Source organism: Macrotis lagotis, chromosome 6 (genome assembly GCF_037893015.1).
Source record: "Macrotis lagotis isolate mMagLag1 chromosome 6, bilby.v1.9.chrom.fasta, whole genome shotgun sequence".
Classification (NCBI taxonomy): domain Eukaryota; kingdom Metazoa; phylum Chordata; class Mammalia; order Peramelemorphia; family Peramelidae; genus Macrotis; species Macrotis lagotis.
The window spans coordinates 222,064,277-222,086,902 of record NC_133663.1 but is presented as its reverse complement, the minus strand read 5'-3'; the positions used below and the strand labels follow the sequence as shown (position 1 = coordinate 222,086,902).

At 34.6% G+C, this 22,626-nt stretch overlaps 1 protein-coding gene and 1 pseudogene across 5 annotated transcripts in view; one reads left to right on the top strand and one right to left on the bottom strand.

Moving 5' to 3' along the window:
• The window catches only part of SCML2 (Scm polycomb group protein like 2), a 150,397-nt gene that overhangs the window by 101,151 nt on the left and 26,620 nt on the right, over window positions 1–22,626 (bottom strand). For all 5 annotated transcript variants that reach the window (XM_074192332.1, XM_074192335.1, XM_074192334.1 and 2 more), the window contains exons 2-6: window positions 21,281–21,379; window positions 20,208–20,273; window positions 6,718–6,788; window positions 5,925–6,159; window positions 2,584–2,672 (exon numbers count right to left, since the gene is read on the bottom strand). In XM_074192332.1, coding sequence (XP_074048433.1) covers window positions 2,584–2,672; window positions 5,925–6,159; window positions 6,718–6,788; window positions 20,208–20,273; window positions 21,281–21,302 — 483 coding nt within the window. In that variant the 5' untranslated portion in view covers window positions 21,303–21,379. The remainder of the gene's footprint in view (window positions 1–2,583; window positions 2,673–5,924; window positions 6,160–6,717; window positions 6,789–20,207; window positions 20,274–21,280; window positions 21,380–22,626) is intronic.
• On the top strand, window positions 8,054–8,332 carry LOC141492439 (18S ribosomal RNA; annotated as a pseudogene).

Below are 22,626 nucleotides of genomic sequence, written 5' to 3'. Positions count from 1 at the left end.
GACCACAGGTACTTCCCTCTGCTCTGGAGCTCTGAGGAGGGGCCCTGCTATCTTAGTATGGAAGGGCAAACTGCAACCTGTATCTGAGTATGGGCAAACAGCAGAGAGATTTCTGCAGTCTTCCCTGACCCCCTTACCAGCTGTGGCCTGTGCTCTAGAGGTGCAGGCTGCTTTCCCCAGATTCCCACTGCAGGTTCTCGCCTCAGGAATGCTCTGAGGCCAGTGCTCCTCACTCCACACTACCAGAGTTCTCTCACCACCCCTTCTCTCAATGCTGTTTCCCAGTGATCCCTGGGCTGGGCTGCACTGAGCTGTTTTTACCAGCCCCCGGTCCTGGTGAAACACACCTTTCCTGTGGAACTTCTAAGTTATCTTGGACTGGAAAAATTTATCATTCAGTCTTTCTGGGTTCTGCCCCTCTAAATTTTGGCTAGAGTCATCATTTGACAGTTTTTGGAGTTTATTGGGGAATGAGTTTCTGGGAAATACTGCCTTCAAGCTGCCATCTTGGCTCCGCCCCCCAGTCCCAATTCCTTAATCATCTTTAAAAAAATAGAAGGTATATGGATGGTATAAAAGATATAAAGTAATTTGGAAGAGTAAATGTTAGCAACTTGCTGAGGATAGGAGGAAAAGAAGGGAAGTGGCATACTGGACTAGAAAAAGTCTCATTTAGCAAATAATATAGTTTCTGAATTAGGCAATATTAAGATAATATTTTTTGCTAGTATTATCCCACCATACAATCTATCACAACAGTTGCTATAAACAAGAATCTTTTTTTTTGGTTTTTTGCAAGGCAATGGGGTTAAGTGGCTTGCCCAAGGCTACACAGCTAGGTAATTATTAAGTGTCTGAGGCCAGATTTGAACTCAGATACTCCTGACTCCAGGGACAGTGCTCTATCCACTGCGCCATCTAGCTGCCCCTTAAACAAGAATTTTTAACAAAAAAAGAAATATAAAGCAAAAATATTGTTATTGAGACAACTAAGGTTAAATTAGTACTGTTAAAATAAAAATGAATAATAAGCAATTTACAAGTCTAGCCCTAAATTACAAGAAGAAACATAAGATAGGAAATAGCAAAAGAGGTCTTAAGAGATAGGAAGACCTGAGTTCAAGATCCTGCCAGTATATGATGGCTTATGTAACCTAACTACTAGCAAGTTACAACATCAATTAGTATTCTAGGTAACTTAGACTATATGCTGGAGAGACGGAAAGGATATCTCCTTATCTGGAAGTTTTCTTTACCTTTTTCATAAATGACAGTCTTAGAATTTTGCTTTAAAGGTATTTTGTTTTCATGTCTCTTATAATAGATATACAATAAATATTTTTGACCTGAATAAAAGTATAGTGCAAGCAAAGTATAGCGCTAGCAAAGAATGGCAAAGTGAAGAAAAGTAGTCAGTTTTCAAAAGATTCTACAAAATCTTTCATCAAAACTACAAGGGATGCTTCCATTTCAAAAAAATTTTAATAGGGTAAAAGGAGTTTACTACCCCAATAAGAGGCAAAAACCTCATTTAAAAAAATGTAAATTTACTGGTGGGGGTGAGGAGAAGAGGGATGCTGTAAGAAAATTAATACTTTTTCCTCTCAGGTTTTCTCTAAGGACAACTTAAGAGATTGTTAGGGAAATGTCTCCCTCTGCTGCTTAAAACAGAGAACTATTCTTCCAAAATTAATGGCATAATATTGAGTTAAAACATTTAATGATTGCTAAGAGTTTTCTTTACTCACACTCATCATTATTTATAAAGAAAAATTCATCTTCTAATGAACAGGACTTCTCAAATATGGCAATAAGTATATAAAATAAAGAGACTACCAAGTAAAACAGATATTACTATTTTGAGTTTCAAAAAAATATTCTTAGAAAGACCTATCAAATAATTAACCTATATTATAAAGACAATAGATCCATAATAAGGATTATCTTCATGCTATTGTATTTTTTTGTTTGTTTTGTGTGGGGGGAGGGGATTGGATGCATTGCTCTGTTGATTCTTTTGTTTGGCCCTAGGACATTCCAGGTCTTGAGCCAGAATCAGCACAAAGATATCATGCACCAGAGAATTTGGAAACTCTACCATCTACCAAGAATTACTCTTCTATTTGGGCTTTGCACAAGATCATCTTTAAGCCACTGCCAACAATATCTGGAAAGAACACTGCTCCTGCCCTCTATCTAAAAAGAACCTATTAGTTTGCAATGAAAGTGATGACTATTCCACAACCCTGCAGACAATGTTGTTTCATTACTTTTAATCATTTGTCATTTTGGTAGCTACATCTTTAGGTTAAGCATTTTTTCCCCAGTGCTTAATGACAATTTACATTTCCTTTATAAAGGACAATTGTCCATTCTTATCTCTAGTATAGCTTTCAAATCCAAAGGCAGTAAAGTGTTATCAATTATATTCTGGCCAATTTTGTAACCTTACCATTCCAGTTAAAAGTAATTTAAAATTATAGTCTTACTTTTACATACTAGGAAAAACAGGCATTTTCATTAAATAATAATTTAAGGACTCAACTGAGGGAAACTTGTTTCCTGGAAAGTCTTTGTTCTTACCTTCTTAAAGAATGTTGCTGGTGCCATTTCAGCTCCATTTAATGTTCTTAAGAGGAACATTGGCCAAGATGATGCATTCATTTGAAATCCTATTTAATTTAAAAAATGAAGCTATAACAAAAATTTACAGTATGATATTTTTCAACAAGTTTAGAAAAGTAACTAAAGTGTCAATAATAAGGATGCCTCACTATTGTTCCTGGAAGTATAAATATTCTACCCAAGGAATGAAGGTATTATACTGATGATCATATTATATTGGTGCAATGATCTATTACTATAGTGAAAACAAATAACAAAAGCCATTCTTTAGAGTCAAATTGAATGCAAGACTGATAAGATACCAAATGGAGGTTTAGCTCCTATTCTTAATGGGGGAATAAGAGGAAAAGCAACAACTATGTAAAGCCATTTTTAATTACTCATTGCACTTGCACTATCAGGATCCCTCCTCTCATTCTCTTTGTCCTAACCAAATTGTCTGTGTCTCTCTCTTATAAGGAAAAAAAATATCTATTCCAATTCTTGCAACCTCTTCTTCCCTCTACAGGTGATCAACTACTTTTGGCATCAATACCAGAAGCTAGCCATAAAAGATTTTTTTTTAACAGGTACTCTTTCTTCTTTTGCTTTTTTCTTAAAAACTGAAAGTGAAGGGATTATTCATCTTACCAACCCCACTACTGATTAGTTCTACTTCTGACCTGGGTCAGTTTGTTTCCCCATCTCCTGTAGGAGCAAGGAAGGCCATATTAATGCTCAGCTTAGTGCAGATACCCACCCAAAGGGTATAGCCCTCTACTGTTAAGAACTCCTGAGTTTAAGTGATATACCAGTCTCAGCCTTCTAGTAATACCTGGGAGTATAGGTAGGCAACACCAGGCTCAACTAAGTGCCTCTTTCTTAGAGAGTTCTCAAGCTAATAATGGGAGTTTTAGAACCTGGCATAGACTCAATAATTTGTTTTTTTAAGAGATGGTCAGTTTCCCCTTTGGCAGCAGCTCATTTTGATACTCGAATTGAGCTGTGTTTTACATACCTACAACAGCTCAATGTCTGCACTAAGAGAGGAAAGCAAGTAAAATACTTTTAATAAATGAGGAATTCTGAAGGACCAATTAATTAACTAATTAATTGAGAGAAAAGTATGTAAAAAATGTTTTACCAAAATTTGGTTGTGAGGGGACAGAACATACCATGAAAGATATGTAAAAGGAACATGAGATTTAAATAAGATTTTAATTTAAACTAATCAAGAGTTAGTTATCTGAATATCATCACACACACACACACACACACCGCTCTCCTCTAATTTGCTGTAATAATGTCCCATTCTTTTCACTTGGCCAACAGTTTGAATTTATTAACTTATATTCACTTCCCCCACATATTTTTTATTATTTTAAGGTAACTGAAAAAATTAAATAGTCCTTCACTATTAGATTTCAGTGGAGCTAAAATTTAACTATGTTGAAAAACCAAAGTGATTTATCACTTTGATAAAGAAAAAATAAAAATTAAATTGGGAAAAACAGAAGTATTCTGGCAAATATAATCTTCAAAAATCAGGACAAATACTTTCATAGAGAGATCATATACTTTAAAAATTAAAAGAAACATTCACAAACTGTGGTAGGAATACTGAATTATCACTATAAAAAGCAATATATTTTAAATCTAGATGCTCATAAGAAATATTTGTCTATCTTAAGTTCCTGGTACATATGGTATGCTCAATAAATACTTGATGATAGACTGATTCAACACTTAAACGGAGAAATTAAATACATTAGGACTACATTCAGTTGCAACTTTATTCTCACATGCCTTACATAGCTTTTTAACAACTGAATGTACTTTATGAAAATATGCTATGAGCATGAAGAACCCAAAAGATTAACAAATCTTTAAAAAGAACACAAGTACAAAATCTAAAGTATATTTATTACTCAGCATGAAAAATGAATATTTACTTCTGAATAGAAAAACTTCCAGTATAGGATAGCAGCAAAAATAGAGGCATACTTTACCCTTAAGATAATCAGAAACAAAACTAAAAGTAACCACAAAATGTGTTCTTCAGAAAGTACAACTAATAATGAAGCAAGATTTTATATAAAGAACATGTATTCAAATGAAAATTAAAATTCTAAAAAACTGAGAACTGATTACTTGTTCTTACCTGACTTCCAACCTTGCAAACAACAATTAAGGAAAAAGCATTTTATTTCTCCCAGGTTACATAAGGCTATTTAAAGAAATGAATTCACCAATATTTTCTAGAATATGGTCCACCTTTTAAACTTCTTTTAACAATGACTATTCATATTTATATGCTATTTCATAGTTTACACAGCACTTTGCTCACAACAATTTATGAAGTAGACAATGCAGTTATTATCTTTATTTCATAAGAGAATACTATGTACAGTTCATTCACATTCAGAGAGAATCATACATATGGTACAAAATAAATCCAGTGTTATTCAAGACCAGAGCTATTTCTACTACCAATACAGTCTTTCCACTTAAAAAAGAAACTTTCTTCCCCAAATTAGGGTAGATTAATAAGAGGAAGGACACATTTTATATTTCAAAATGGTTTGGTGAAAACTAATGCAATACCTGTTCCTTCCTCAATGACTTCTCATTTTTCTGTAAGACAGAGCATCTCAGTAATACCACCCCTTAAAGTGCTTAAGTTCTTAAGCACTAAAGCTGGTTCTGACTTAGAGTAAACTTTAATAGACAACAGAGGAATATAACTGAGTTCACCCTTTACTAAGAGGTTATTTGATACTGGCACATGCCTAAAGATTTTCTTGTAGCAATTTGTGTACAAAAATGTGGAAAGAGATTTGACCTTGAGTGAATGAAATTTATATATATTTCAAAAATTAATATTTCCTTTGGTGTGGGTATTCCAATAGGTTGTACTAAAGAGCTTGTTTCCCAGAGATGTTATACTCCCAGGCCCCCTGAAAAAGTCATTAACAAATTGGCTCAAAAGGAGTCATTCTCAATTTTGCTAAGTTATTATATTGGTCCAACAGACAAAAACTTTGCTACTAGGCTCAAATTAGTTAATAGTTGCCTAAAACACCCCAGAGGCACATGCACACCAGAACAAACTAGTTTAGTAATAGGAACAGAGACACCTAATTTTAGAGCCTCAATATTGAATTTAACTCTATTAATATACAGTATTATGCTACCTACTGGATATTTAATTATAAAGCTTCTGAGGGATACTGTAGAGATATAAAAAATGAAGGTCACTCCCAAATTAACTCAACTCCAAATCAAACTAATAGGAACACAGTAAAACATTTTCTCCTTACCCAGAGGGGGCTGAAGCATGCCTCCTTTTTTTTCACAAGTTCCAACAGGTTGTATGTCTGAAGAATCTACAAGCCTCCAAAAGTCATTTTTATTGTCACTGCCATCCAGTCTCAGTCGTAATCTGGCACCAGTAATTCCAATGACTGTGGCAATACAGACAGATGTGACATTTCGTGGGTCACGTGCTTCCAATTTCATGCCAACTTTGAAATCATTAGTAGGTGGAATCTTGGACTATATTAAAAAAAGAGTTTATTAAAAACTACATATTAAACATATGGAACAAATGTAATTCATTATCACATTGTTAAGACATATTTTAATAACTTAACTTTAACTAAATTCCACATATAAAAGACAAAACCAGAAAATCTGCTTGTGTCCTAGAAGAGAATGCTGCTCCAGACTACTTCAACAAATATGTCAATATTTTAATATACAATAATTTGCTTTTCTAAGCAATCAAAGACATGAAACTCTACTGGCTAAGTCCAGTCATCCTAGATTGATTCGACAAAAATGATCCTGACCAGAGACATTCAAAATGCCAATTTAGTGATACTAACTATGGCACATTATTTATCCAGGCCCACTGGCACAGAAAACATTATCAATGACTTGTAACTTGCCTATCAGGATCCTACTGCCACCAAGAAAATTCATGTTACCAGAAATTGCTACTAAGAGTGATTCCTCTCCTAAAATAAAGAAAGCTTTTCAGGGCAGTTAATAACATGCTAACACTATGAAATTGTTAGGCACATATAAAAGATTTTTATGACAGTATACTACCTGTCTGAAACACTGTGATGGAGCAGCTAAAGATCCAGTCTCTTTCAAGTAACTGTCCCAGTTAAAATGTTCTGGAAAAAAAAAGTAAAAATTCTTTAGAATAGATAACACTTCAACTTTTAAAAATAAAATTCTTACAAAATGCTTCAATAAAATATATTATACACTTTTCCTTAATGTCTTCTGATACCTCCTAGTAGCATGGAGGTTAACTCAAGATCCCAAAGGCTTTGCAAGCAGAACATAAAACACTAGTAGATCCTACACCAAGACAAGAGTTAGACTATCCCTAATACTGGTTTCAGAAAAAAAACTTTTTTAGACTTATGTGAATTGCTACAAAGATTGCAATAATAATCATCTGTGAAAGGCTTAGCTACTCCAATCAACACAATAATACATGATAATTCCACAGATCTCATGATGAAAAATGTTATCCAACTGCAGAGAACTGAATGACTCAATACAGATGGTGACACAGTTTTTTCTCTATTTTTAGAACTTTTTGTGCAAATGTTTTGCATGATTTCATATATATGTGTATATACATATATATGTGTATACACACACACACACACATATGGTGGGTATCACATTTATTGCATTCTTAATGGAAGGGGGAGAAGTGGAGGGATAAAGTTAATTTAGAACCAAAAATTAAAAGTGAATTTTAAAATATCCCCAATGTTCAAATGACAGGAACAAGTAGTTTTCAAGGGAAGAAATCCAAGCTATCAACATGAAAGAAAATTTCTTCAAAACACTAATAATTAGAGAAAGGAAAATTAAAAAGCAACTCTGAATTTCTACCTCATGCCTACCAGAATGGCAAAGTTACTGGAAATTTGGAACCATGCCCTAAAAGTTACTGAACTGCACATACTTCTATGATCCAGAAACCTCTACTAGGGTGTTATCCCAAAGTGATCAAGCAAAGAGGAAAAGGATCCAAATACCAAAAATATAATAGCTCCCCCCCCCCCCCAGTGACCAAGAACTATAAACTAAGAGGGAGTCTATTATTTGGTGAATAGTTGGACAAAATATAAACGTAATGGACTAAGACTCTGTTATAAAAATTTAAGAAAATGATGGTATTAGAGAAACTGATTAGATTTGAGTGAAGCAAACAGAATCAGGAAAAAAATTTGTATTGTAACAACAATACTGTATAAAAATGAACAACTTAAAGACTTAAGACTTCTGATCAATGCAAAGGCCAACTAAAATTTGATTCCAGATTCCCACCTACCTCCCAACAGAAAAGTAATGGATTAAATATGAAGAAAAAGACATTGGGGATAATCTGTTTTGCCTGACTGTGCATATTTGTTGCAAGAGTTGCAATTTTCTTTTTACTCTTAAGGCAGTCAAATGTCATACTTAAACTGGGCCATGATTAAGAAGGACAGCTGGGGGTATTCACATTGTGTAGCTAGAAGTGAAATTCTTGGACCAGCACAAGATGAACCAGAATGAAAGCATTTGCCAAAAATGTTTTCATTAACTATCAATGAAAGCCAAAAATTCAATGATGATCAGATTCCATCATAGTTCCAATCATAAACAATGCTACCTAGACGGAAACATTATTCCAAAGACCAGCCAAGCAGCTTCTCAGAAATCAAAGACTTTGAGTTCCATAGGAATATAACTGTAGACCTGAGAGTAAAAAAAAATTATGTTGGACAATTAGACCATGGAGAGTCAGGTTAGGATGTACTGTGTTGTTGCAGCCTGAAGTTGCTAGAGACTTGTGGCTATAGAGAGGAAACCACATTCAAAAGGCCAAGGACTCCCACAGCATCTAGATCACCACCCTCCTCTTTCCTATCAAATCATGCCATGGAGTGGGTTGATTCTGGAAAAGGCAGTGAGAAGTATGTCTTTGCACAACATTTCCTTCACTCTAATGAACATAATACCATGCCATATATGTCAAGTCATGTCATCATATATAATATACCATGGTCCTCTTCTACTACAAAGGACAACTGCTACTACTAATTAAACAAACCAAAACGCCTTTAACCACGAACCAGTGACCTTGGCTTCTGTTCAAATTGCAGGATGTATTTTTGAAATACAGTGGAGTAGTCTTCTCATTGCACTAGTTATTCTTTATGGCTATGAACTGGAAAGCAGTTGTCCAACTGTATCATTAAAGGAAGTTTCCTCATAAGCAGTTCAATTTAACAATAAAATCAGTGTTGTCTAAAAAAACTCTCAAATCCAAAAACATTGAGTGCTTTGAGAACATTTTTAAAAGAAACTTATTAATAATCAACAAGATTTCATCAAGAACAAACCAAACCAGAGCAACATCATGTTTCTTCTGAAAAGATTACAAAGTTGGCTGATCAGAGGAATGTCACAGATAAAAGAACTAGATTTCTGAAGGTCGTTTGATATAATCTCTCATTGTATTCTTATAAAAAGATGGAGATAGGCTAGATTATATGTTAAGTATATTCAGAATTGGTTGAATAAATGAAGACAAAGTATTCTCTTTAATGAGTTGTTGCCAATTTTGAAGGAGCCCTTTAATGGAGAGGGCTACAGGGATTAACCTGTGGATTTGGGCTTATTCAATATTTTTACTGATTACTGAAGGCCTATATGAGTGAATCAACAAACACTTCTTCAGTTCTTATCATGAAGCAAACACTGTACTAGGAGTTGGGAATATAAATACAAATACAAATACAATGAATAACAAAATCCCTCCTAGAAAAAAGCTTAAATGTTATTGGAGAAGATAAGTACTTATCCATATTTGTATCTATGTATGTACAGAATAGAAAGAGTACATATAAGTAAACACAAAGTCATTCAATAAAAGTAATTTGGGAAGTAGGACCCTAGCAGCTGGGGAGATAAGGAAAGATTGCACATGGAAGATGAAGTTGCATCTTGAAGGAAGAGAGGAAGTTTATGAGCTGGAGGTGAAAGAGGAGAGTACATTCTATTTGGGCAAAGTGGCATGTAAAAGGAATGGAGAAGGCTAGTTTGGCTTAACTGCAGAGTATCAGATGGAAAGTAATATTAATTGAGGCTGGTTATATAAGCTTTAAAATCTAAACAGAGAAATATATATTTGATTTTAGAAGCTATTGATGGAGTTTACTAAGAAGGGAAGCAATGTAGTCAGATTTCTGTTTGTATTTGTATTTAATGCATTTTTACAGGGGTATATAGGATAGACTAGAATGGCAAAAGACTTGAGACAAGGAGACAAATCAGAAGGCTGTTACAATAATCTAGGAAAAATTGATGAGGGATGGCTGAACTAAGGTGGCAGTTATATGAGAAAAAAAGAGTTTAGGAACACAAAAGATATCAAGGACGTAAAAATGATAAGATCTGATACTTTACTGGATGTGTGGAGTAAGGAAGAATAAGCAATAGAGAATAATGCCAAGGCTGGGAACTTGAGAGAATAGAAGTTTCAAAAGAAACTCCAAAAGAAAATTTCCTATTTCAAAAGACATAAAGATCCAAACTTTTTATTCTAAGAACTCAACATTTCACAAAAATTGCTGGGAAAAGTTGAAAGCAGGTGGGGAAAAAACTAGGCAGAGACCAACAGTCATACTATATACCAAAAATATAAAAAAAAAGATCAAATTGGATTTAGACCTAAAGGATGATATAAGTAAATTAGGGGAATATGGAAAAAATGTGCCCATCAGATTTATGGAAAAGGGAAGAGTTTATGTCTAAACAAGAGATAGAGGGAATACATCAAGTAATATAGATAATTTTGATTAAATGAAATCAAATTAAAAAGCTTTTGCACAAGTAAAAGCAATGCAGCCAAAATTAAAAGGTAAACAATTTTTTATATCAAGTGTCTCTGATAAAAATCTTATTTCTCAAATATATAGAGAACTGAATGAAATTTTTAAAAATTAAAGAGCTATTTCCTAATGGTTAGAGAATATGAATAGGAAGTTTTCGGAAGAAATCAAAACTATCAATAGTCACATAAATAAAAGCTCTAAATCATTACTGCTTAGACAAATGAAAATTTAAAAAGTGAGATACTATCTCATACCTATCAGACTGGCATGACATTAACTTGAAAGAAAGGAAAAATGAACATGGAAGTATTGATACCCTAATGCACTCCTGGTGAAGTTGTAAACTTGTCTAACTCTTCTGAAGAACAACTTGTAAAACTGCATACCCTTTGACTCAGCAATACCACCACTAGGTCTATATTCCAAAGAGAACAAAAAGCAGAGAAAAGGACCTAGGAGCTCTTTGTACAAAAATATTTATAGCAGCTCTTTTGGTGATGGCAAAGAATTAGAAATCAAGAGAATGTCCTTCAGTTGGGGAATGGTTGAACAAGCTGTTGTATATGATTATGATGGGAATACTATTGTAATATGAGAAATAACAAGAAAAATATTCTCAGAAAATCTGAGATGACTTATGAACTGATGCAAATAAAGTGAGCAGAATCAGGAGAGTGCTGAATATAATAAAAGCATTATAAGAATAATCAACTGTGAAAGACTACTCTGAGCAGTCAATAGGCCAAAACAATTCCAAAAGACCCATGGTAAAAAAATGCTATCTACCTCCATAGAGAAAAATGATTTACACTGAATGCAGATTGCAGCATACTATTTTAACTTCATTTTTACTACTTTACTTTGTTTTCTTTTACAACATGACCAATATAGAAATATTTTGATTGATTTCAGATGTATAATCAAAATCAAATTTCTTCCCTTCTCAAGAAAGGAGGAAGGGAGAGAATTTGGCAATCAAATTATTTTTAAAATTATTGTTAAATGTTTAATTTCAATCTATGTTTAGCATGGTTATAACTATAAAGCCTAAATTGGATTGCTTTCTGTTGGGGACAGAAGGGAGGGAAGGAGAAAAATAGTAAAACTCAAAGCCTTGCAAAAAAAAATTGACAAAAACTACCACTGTATGTAGCTAGAAAAATAAATATTTATTAAAATATTTTAAAGATATGATTTATCTCTCATCACATTCAATTTGGATCAATGTATACCATGGAAACAATGTAAAGACTGGCAAATTTCCTTCTGTGGGGGGGGAAGTGGGGGGAATTGTAAAACTCTAAATAAAATCTTTAAAAAACTTTAAAAATGAAATTACTGCTAAAACATTTCTTGCAGCAAGTATATTTGATAAAGGCTTCATTTCTCAAATATATAGAGAACTGAATCAAATTTATAAGAATAAAAGTCATTTCCCAATTGGTATAAGAATATGAACTGGCAGTTTTCGGACAAAGAAATCAAAGCTATCTATAGTTATATAAATACTCTAAATCATTTCTGATTAGAGAAATGCAAATTAAAACATCTGAAACACTACCTCATATCTATCAGATAGATTAATATGACATAAAAGGAAAACAATAAACAATGGAGGGAATTTGGGAAAATCAGGACCCAAATTTACTGTTGATGGAGTTCTGAATTGATCCAACCATTCTTGAAAGCAATTAGAAAAAAATGACAATTCTACCAAAAATAAATTATCTGTTTAGTGTCCTACCAATCAAAATTCCAAAAAATTACTTTAATGAGTTAGAAAAAAATTGTAAGTAAATTCATATGGAGAAATAAAAAGTCAAGAATTGCCAGGAGCTTAATGAAAAAAAGTGCAAATGAAGGTGGCTTAGCACTACCTGATCTAAAATTATATTATAAAGCATCAGTCATCAGAACTGTTTGGTATTGGCTAAGAAATAGAGTGGTGGACCAGTGGAATAGACTAGGTATAAAAGCAGGAGAGGATTATAGTAATCTGCTTTTTGATAAACCCAAAGAGTCCGGCCATTGGGATTAAAAACTCCCTCTTCCATAAAAGCTGCTGGGATAATTGGAAGTTAGTATGGAAGAAACTTAGATTAGACCAACACCTTACACCCTTTACCAAGATAAGATCCAAATGGTTACAGAACATAGACATAAAAAAACAATACTATAAGCAAATTAGAAGATCAAGGACTAGTCTACCTGTCAGATCTATGGAAAGGGGAACAGTTTATGAATAAGGAAGAGTTGGAGAACATCACCAAAAACCAACTAGATGATTTCGATTACATTAAATTAAAAAATTTTTGCACAGATAAAACCAATGTAATCAAGATCAAAAGAAATGTAGTAAATTGGGAAACAATCTTTACAACTAATGATTCTGACAAAGGACTCATTTCTAAAATAGACAGAGAACTGAGTCATATTTTTAAAACAAAAAGCCATTCCCCAATTGACAAATGGTCAAAGGATATGCAAAGGCAATTTACAGATGAGGAGATCAAAGCAATCCATAGCCATATGAAAAAATGCTCTAAATAATTAATTATTAGAGAAATGCAAATTAAAACTTCTCTGAGGTACCACCTCACACCTCTCAGATTAGCCAATATGACCAGGAAGGATAATGATCATTGTTAGAAGGGATGTGGGAAATCTGGGACACTATTACACTGTTGGTGGAGCTGTGAACTCATCCAACCCTTCTGGAGGACTATTTGGAACTATGCCCAAAGGGCAACAAAAATGTGCATACCCTTTGACCCAGCAATACCACTACTGGGTCTATACCCTGAAGAGATGAGGAAAAAGGGTAAAAACATTACTTGTACTAAAATATTTATAGCAGCCCTGTTTGTGGTGGCAAAGAATTGGAAATCCAGTAAATGTCCTTCAATTGGGGAATGGCTTAGCAAAATGTGGTATATGTATGTCATGAAACACTATTGTTCTATTAGAAACCAGGAGGGACGGGATTTCAGGGAAACCTGGAAGGATTTGCATGAACTGATGCTGAGTGAGATGAGCAGAACCAGAAAAACATTGTATACCCTAACAGCAACATGTGATGTTCAACCTTGAAGGACTTGTTCATTCTATCAGTGCAACAATTGGGAACAATTTTGGGCTGTCTGCAAAGGAGAGTGCCATCTGTATCCAGATAAGGAGCTGTGAAGTTTGAACAAAGTGCAAGGACTATTCCCTTTAATTCAGAAAAAAAAAACAGATATCTTATTGTCTGATCTTGTTACCTCTGAGAATTCTGTTCTCTTTAAGGATATGATTTCTCTCTCATCACACCCAATTTGGATCAAGGTACAACATGGAAACAAAGACTGACAGAGTGCTATCTGTGGGGTGGGGGAGGGAAGCAAGACTGGGGGAAAATTGTAAAACTCAAATATTATCTTTAATAAAAATAAATTTAAAAAAGAACAAAAAAAGAAAGCAATTAGAAATTATGCCCAAAGGATTATAAAACTGTGCTTATCCTTTGATCCAATTGCCAAAAGAATACTGTACACAAGGGGCAGCAAGGTGGCACAATGGGTCAGGTGGACCTGAGTTCAAATCTGGCCTCAGACACTTAATAATTGCCTAGCTGTGTGACCTTGGGCAAGTCACTTAACCCCACTGCCTTAATAAAAATATATTTTTTTAAAAAGAACACTGTACCCAGTTAAGACCAATACTAGACATTGAAGGACTGTGAATGATTAAACCATTCTCAACAATACAATGACCCAAGAAAATCCCAAAGGATTTATGATGAAAAATACTATCCTCCTTCAGAGAGAACTGATGCTTTCAGAATACAGAAGAAAACATTTCTCTCTTTTCTTGTTTGTTTGAATCTTTTTGCATAAAATGATTTAATAAGGAAATGTTTTATAAGAATATATATATATATATATATATATATATATATGTACAACCTATATCATACTGATTACTATATATCAAGGGGGGACAGGAGGGAAGAAGAGAGAATTTGGAACATGAAATTTAAATAAATAAATATGTATAATAAATAATAAATATAAAATAATATAGAATTGCTTTAACATGTGATTGGAAAAACAAATTTTTTTCAATTTTACATCTAATTAGGAAATATTTAATGAAAGAAAAATTAATTTTAAAAAACAAAGATTTGGGAAAAAACAAAATTAGTTTAGTTTTGGGTCTTTTGGATTTGATATGATGTCTCTGGAATAATTAGTGTAAAATGTCCAAAAGAAAACTGGTAAGACTGGTGAGAAACTGATGAGACTCACAGAAGATACCGTACATGCATATATAAGTCTAGGAGTCATTTATGTGGAGAGGAAAAATAAACTCCTGCGAGTCCATGAATTTATGAAGAGAATGTAGAGTCAGGAAGCCAACAAACATTTATTAAGTTATGATGTTCCTGGTACTGCACTGATTCCTAGAGTAGAAAAAAAGGCAAAAATTATAGTTCCTGCACTTAAGGAGCTCACAATCTAAAGGGGAGACAATATGTAAACAGTTATGTACATAAAAGATATAAACAATATGAATGAGAGGAAATCTCAGAGGGAAATGCCTTCTGCAGAATGAAACATTTGAGTCGAGTATTGAAGCAAACCAAAGAAGTTAAAAAACAAAGCTGAGCAGCAAAAACATTCTCAGGCATGGGAAGGGTGGGGAGTAACATTGGAAGGAAGAGTTGGAACCTCAAGGAGACTCGTGTTGTTGGGTCACTGAGAACCTGGGAAGAAGTTAAGTGTGAAATATTCTGTAAAGGGACCATGTTGTAAAGGCTTTAAAAACTAAACCAAAGATACTACTTTTGAGCTGAAGGCACTGGTATACACAGCTTTATTAAGAAGCTTCATCATGACATTGAACTAATTTGTAGAGACCCTTTACTTCAGGAGTTTTAGAAAAGGTAAGATATTTAATAAAATTGAAATCTTTAAAAAAAAAAAAAAGAAGAAGCAGCTTCACCATGAAAAGAGCTACAGGATGATAGAGCTTGAGACTGAACAGACCCAGGGTAGATTGTGAGGGTAGGAGAAACATGTTGGCATGAATTTTCTTGAATATTTCTATTCCTCCTGCTCTCTAACACAGAAAGAACTAAGTTGTAAATATCAGTAGTCCTTGTGAAGCTTAAGTGCTGGACTGTGTGGCTTCTGTTTTCCCTCTTTTCCAAAGACTTTTCTCACTTTCACTTCGTTGTCAAATCTCTATTCCCATGCATCTGAATTTGGTCATCCACAACCAGGTCTTAACCTACTTTTCCAGTAAATAGAGTAATGGCCTTGGAGTCATGAGAATGGGAGTCCAAATCTGGCCTCAGACACTTGCCACTTACTAGCTGGGTGAAGGTATACTGTTAACAGAAATCCAGACAGGAGAGAGAATCATGAAGATGTTTTAAACTCACTCAATTCCATAATGGCACTTTTTTTCTTTTATTCAAGATTTTCTTTGAGTTTTACAATTTTTCCCCCATCTTACGTCCCTCCCCCCACAGAAAGCAATTTGTCAGTCTTTACTTTGTTTCCATGTTATATATTGATCCAAATTGAGTGTGATGAGAGAGAAATCATATCCTTAAGAAACAAAAAAGTAGGGGCAGCTAGGTGGCGCAGTGAATGGAGCACCAGCCTTGGAGTCAGGAGTACCTGGGTTCAAATCCGACCTCAGACACTTATTACCTAGCCGTGTGGCCTTGGGCAAGCCACTTAACCCCATTGCCTTGAAAAAAAAATTTTTTTAAGTATAAGAGATAATAAGATATTTGGGTTTTTTTTTCCTAAATTAAAGGGAATAGTCCTTGAACTTTGTTCAAACTCCACAGTTCTTTATCTGGATACAGATGGTATTCTCCATTTCAGACAGCCCTGTCCCTGGTTGTTGCACTGATGGAATGAGCAGGTTGATCATTACCCCCATGTTGCTGTTAAGAGTGTACAGTGTCATAATGGCACTTTTAAAGATCAATTTCATTCTAAACAGTTTTTGAACAAAAAAAAGATTACTTTTTTCAAAATTTTTGCTATATAAACTTGAGCATGCCCCATCTACATAAGTAGATGGAGGGAATCAGGTTTTCCTATCAATACATTGATTATTATCTGTGTATGTGTTTAACTATCAAAAACAAAGGTACACAAGATGACAAACAGTAGAGTACACATAATCCAAAAGTTTAAAGAATTAAAATACCACCCAGACAGCTATCCTCCCTTTAGTCTAGCCTCAATATCCATCACTATAGAAAACAACCCAAGTGGAGAAAGAAAGAACCTCAAACAAACCAAATGCCACCTATAAGTAGCTAAGCCTAAGATCTTACCAGACGAGAAAGTCTACTCCCAAGCCCATGTTCTATATAGCAGGGTTGTCCAACCTTACTTTTAAAAGTTTTATTGAAAAAATAGTATATATTTTGATTTGCCATTTCAGTGAGAGCACTGTGGTAGCTCAGCTTTGTTTACTAAAGCATTTAGGAAACCCACAGGGGACCACATAAAATCTCACAGCAGCCACATGCAGCCTGAGAGCTGCACTTTGGACAGCCCTATTCTACAAAAACCACTTTTGAGAAAATAAGACCTGTCACTTGCCTTTTGCAAGTGTCTTATCTTCTCAACAGTCATAACTACTGAAGATTCAGAAAAGAAAACTCTCACCACTAAAATCTTTGCCATTTTCAAAAGTTTCATCAGAAATAGATGAGTTTTATCAATGGAAATGACATTTTAAAAGATGTACCGACTTATTCAGTCTAAAAACCACAGGGTCTAACATCTTAAAACTAACACATGAAATGTTCACTAGGCTCCACTTAGTAGATTGTGCATACTAAGTACATAATAACTGCCTTGCCTTTCTTCTCATCTCTCTGATGTTTAGCATAGTGCTTGCACATACCTAAGTACTTAATATTTTTTCATTCATTCCTTTCATGAACATTTTTCTACACTGTAGAAATTAAAATTGTTTTGAGCCTTCTTTTGAGTCTTCACAGAGATTCACAAACTATTACTTTTTGTGGAGTCTCATAGATTCAAAGTTAGCCTAAAGACTATGTTTAAAAAATAAAATGATGGTGGGGGGTCAAATAGGTGGCACAGGGGATAGAGCACTGCCAGAATCAGAAGGACTTCATAATTATCTAATAGTGTGACCTTAAGTTATTTAACCTCACTGTCTTGCAAAGAAACAAAACATAAAAACAAAACTGATGCAGCAACAATGCTCATAATGTTTCAATGGAGTTTGTTTACTCAAAGTCTAGTTCTACTATGTCTCCAAAAAAGAAAGGCTACAAATATTTTTATATATTCAGGATCTTTTCTTCTTTGTTCTCCTTGGGGTAGATATGTTAACTTATTACATATCCCAACTCAGATGTCCACCATCATCTCAATATGCCCAAAAGTAATCTCATCATCCTTCCCTCCAAATTCTCCCACTGCAGTCATGAAATGTCAAAATTCCTGAGTCATCCTCAACAAAGGTTTTCTTACCAATGGAACTGAGATCTCAGAACTCCTTTCCTTTCTTTTACTCAAAACTATCTCACCTTACATCTAGAATATAAAAGTTTCTTTTGACTTGAAATTTCTCTTCATTCCAATCCATGTTAGACAATATTGTCAGACCAACTTTCCCAAAACTATGTCTATGTTAGACACAGAAGATACAAAGACAAAAATGAAACAATTCCATGTTTAAACAATCACTGTCTTCAAGGAAAGATTCTAAAGGAAAACAAACACACAAATAATAATATAAAAAGTTAAGAGAATGTAATTCTGAGGCAAGAAAAGGAGGCACTAACAAATGGGGGATTCAGTTCTGTTTATCTTACTCCTAACTAACTCTCAAGGTCCAATTTAAATTCCTTCTACCTCTAAATATGGCTTTTTTTTCCTACCTCCAAGAGCATTTATCACCTACAAGACACACATTTATCACCTACAAGACACAATAATATTCTGATCCAATAAGTCCAGAGAGCATTTATGAAGTGCCTACTGAGCACAAAAAACCCCTGTTTAGCCCAGAAGATACAAGGAGAAAACAAAGCCAGTTCCTAAAATTCCATAACTGAGCTAGGAAGAGAAGGTGATGGCATATGCAAATAGGTATCTGAAACCCAAGGTATGGTGTCAACCAAGACACTCCAGTCAGGTGGACTGAACCAAGAAAAGAATTATCCATCTTCTTTTTACTGCTCATACCTGGAGATACTCTAGAAAATCTCCACTAAAGTTCATACATGGATTTTCCACATGTGGATAAAAATACTAACTTTTCATTATTCCATCTGCTATTTATGGTAAAACAACTATCTGAACTTTTTAATTCTATGTAAGTTGTCTCCTCCACAGGTTCTTCATCCCTGTTATTCCCCTTAACTGTAGATATCCCCCCAGAACAGTTTACCTCCCTCTAGGTATGTAGATCTATAGATCCAGTCCCATGCATGCTCTTCTCCTTAAGTTCAAAATCACTCAATGCCTTTTGAACATTTCTAGACATCTATAACTCAACGTGTCCAATCTGCTCCCTCTTCCCAACTCACCTGTTAGGGTCAAAGACATCACTCCTGCAACATTCACTCAGGCCAACAACCACGATATCATCCTCTAGTTCTCAATTTCATTTACCCCACATTATCCAACGTATTGCCAAATCTTGTGGCTCTATCACTATATCTCTCACATACATCTCTTCCCTGACATATCCATAATCCTAGGTCCTTATCGTTTCTCATATAAAACTATGAAGGACACTCTCTCCTCCTCCTCTCACCCTGACCATTAGATCCCAATGGCTCCCAAGGAGACTGTGATGAGGCTGGTGATTTAGCATGGTTCCTCCTCCCTTCAAATCCAACTCACTAGAATGTCCCATCATCACCTCCCTGAAGTCATAATCCCCTTCAAAAATGAAGGGCAAGGGGGCACCTAGGTAGTGCAGTGGACAGAGTACAGGCCCTGGAGTCAAGAGGACTGAAGTTCAAATCTGTTCTTAAGACACTTAATAATTACCTAGCTGTTTGACCTTGGGCAAGTCACTTAATCCCATTGCCTTGCCAAACAAAAAAGAATGAAGGACAAACAGCAACCACCTCTCATACAGACTGCTTCTGTAGCTTTCCAACTAGTGTCTCACCTCAGTTCTCTCCCCACTCCAATCCACCCTCCAATGAGCTGTTTTACCAAAGCACAGGTCTGATCTAGTCACCCTTCTGCTCAATGAGCTTTCAATTACTTCCTGCCTCAACCCTAAACTGTTTTATTTGAGGTGTATCTTTATTTATTAACTGGCTATAATTTACTCTCCTCCAAGCCTCTGTGTAGTTCCTCTAATATAACATTTCATCTCCCATCCGAACAGTTTTACACATTGAGTTATAGATGCCTGTATACAACTACAAATGTTGAAAAGGCATTAGGTGATTTTGGAATTGTCTTCAGAAGAAGAACACAGGACAGCACCGAGTAAGGGCTGTGTTCTGTCATTCTTTGTATCCCCAGTGCCTACCACATACATAATATGTACTTAATAAATGTTCATATCTTGACTTGAGATTAGACTGTTTCTTTTCAAATGCCAAAAGTAATTAAGAAAAAACTAAAACTTAACAAGGAAGGTAACAATGCACTTTCAAATTATTTTAAAACATACCATTCTGCACAGGAAGATTGTTTGAGTGATTTTTTCCTTGCTTTTCCTTCTTAATATTCTTTGAATCTAAAAAGAAATCGTATGATCAAACTGAATAGTAAAATTTAGAAGAATTCATATGGTAAAGATGATTTGATCTTTCCCTAGTAGTTTACTGAAACTTTTCTAACAGAAAATGTACTTTTTATTTATCCATTTTATGCTGATATATAAAAAAATTGCCTGAAAAATTAAGCACTTTAGGAAATGCATTAATCAGCAAGAAGCAATGTAGTAATATTTACTTTTAAAACAGGAATTTGAAAAACCCTGGAATCAATCTTTTCTCTCACATTTTCAAACAATGTAAGCAAAGCAAATGATTTTAATCTGAACTTCAAAGAACTTCAGTCTCAATCTGCATCAGATCAAAAGGTGTAAACCAAAAAGACCAGAGACTTAACATGTGGACATATCAAAGACATAACGATATCATTTAACAAAATGAAACAAAACATTACTAAATGTATATCAGTTATACAAAGATATTAAATTGCCAAAATTACATCACATTTGGGAAAGATATTGCTGATAATAAAACAAGAAAGTCAAATTTTAATTCTATTTGATGTTTTGGCAAGGAAGCAGTTTACTCATAGAGCTACAAAGTTATTAAATACAAAATTTAGAGCTAGAAGGGATCTCACAAAAGTTACCTAGTCCAATCTCTTGATTTTACAGAAGAGGAAACTGAGACCCAATTGTTAAGTAAGCTGTTAAGAAAGAAGTTAATGGTAGCTTCTTCTACATCCTAGGTCCACTGACCTCTCTTTATTCTTCCCTCTGAAGTCAAGATGAGTATCTGTTCATTAAGTGTCTAAGTCACTTAATTTGCTTTCTGTAATACTATAAAAAAATCTAACTCATGCTATTCTTATCAATTAAGATGATCATATTAATTTTAAACCAAACTAAAAATTTCTTCTATCATTTCTTCTATCATAAATCAATAGATTCCATATGTATTCTAATCCAACAAATAATAAACTGAGATACTTTCTTCCCATCATCTTTGGACATGCAAATCTCCTTACCTTTATTTACAGTCTTCCCCATAGTTGTCCTCTTCTTCAATGTCCTTCCTTGGGATAGGAAGACCAAGGGACTGTGTCTCTTTACGGCATAAAAGATTCCTGAAAGGCAGTATTACTAGAGATCAGTTTCAGATTAAACACTTATTACTTGTTTCTAATTAAAACTAAAAAATCAAAAGGAAGGTTACAAAAAACTTTGAACCAATAGAATGAAACAGATTTTCACTTTATGAAAATTAAAGGAAATCTCCTTAGGAGATAAGATTTTGTGCAATCATTACTAAAATATTATTTATTTGCAATTTGTACATTTACTTAATATTCTATTTTCTATTTTAAATATTTTCAGAAAATATAAATTTGATTAGAAAAATAGGACCATTAAATAATTTAGTCTTGGAGGTGGAGGCAAGATGGCGGCATGAAGGCAGCATCTCACGGGAACTCCATCCCCCACAAAACTCCATAAAGCCAACAAATTATGACTCTAGCCAAAATTTAGAGGGGGAAGAACCCACAGAAAGACTGAGTGATACATTTTCCCAGTCCAAGATAACTTAGAAGGTCCCTGGGAAATGTGTTTCACCAGGACCAGGGGCTGGAAAAAAAAAGCCCCAGCCACAGTGAAGCCCAGCCCAGACCAGCCCAACCCAGAGATTACCAGCAAAAACTTGAAGGGGCAGTCAAAAGTACTTTGATACACCAGAATGAGTGTAGAGTGAGGAGCACAGACAGTAATGGAAACAAGGAAGATTGCAGAGATTTCTCTGCTCTCCCTCAGGGTAGGAGTCTGCTGCTAGCCTACACTCAGATCCAGGTTGCAGTTTGGGCTTCCATACTAAGTAGCCAAGCTGGATCCCGCTTTATAGATCCAGGGCAGAGGGAAGTAAGGGGCCATCTACATATCAAAGCAAGGCAAGAGAGCATAAGATTTTGGAGGAATAAAGGTCCCAGCGGGGTGTCCCCCCCAAAAAACCCCAAAGCCTTGGAAGTGCTGTCTTGGGCTGAGGAAATGAGTAAACAATAGAAAAAGACCATAGAAAATTACTTTAGTCCCATGGAAGATCAAAACATATACTCAGATGACAACAAAATTGAAGCTTCCATATCCAAAACCTCCAAGAGAAATAGAAAATGGGCTCAGACTATGGATGAGCTCAAAAAATACTTTGAAAAGCAATTAAGGGAGGTGAAGGAAAAATTGGGAGGAGAAATGAGAGCAATGCAGAAAAGTCATGAAAACCAAATGAACAGCTTGGTAAAGGAAATACAAAAAAAAATTACTGAGGAAAATAATATGCTAAAAACCAGTTTAGGCCTAATGGAAAAAGGAAAACAAAAGGCAA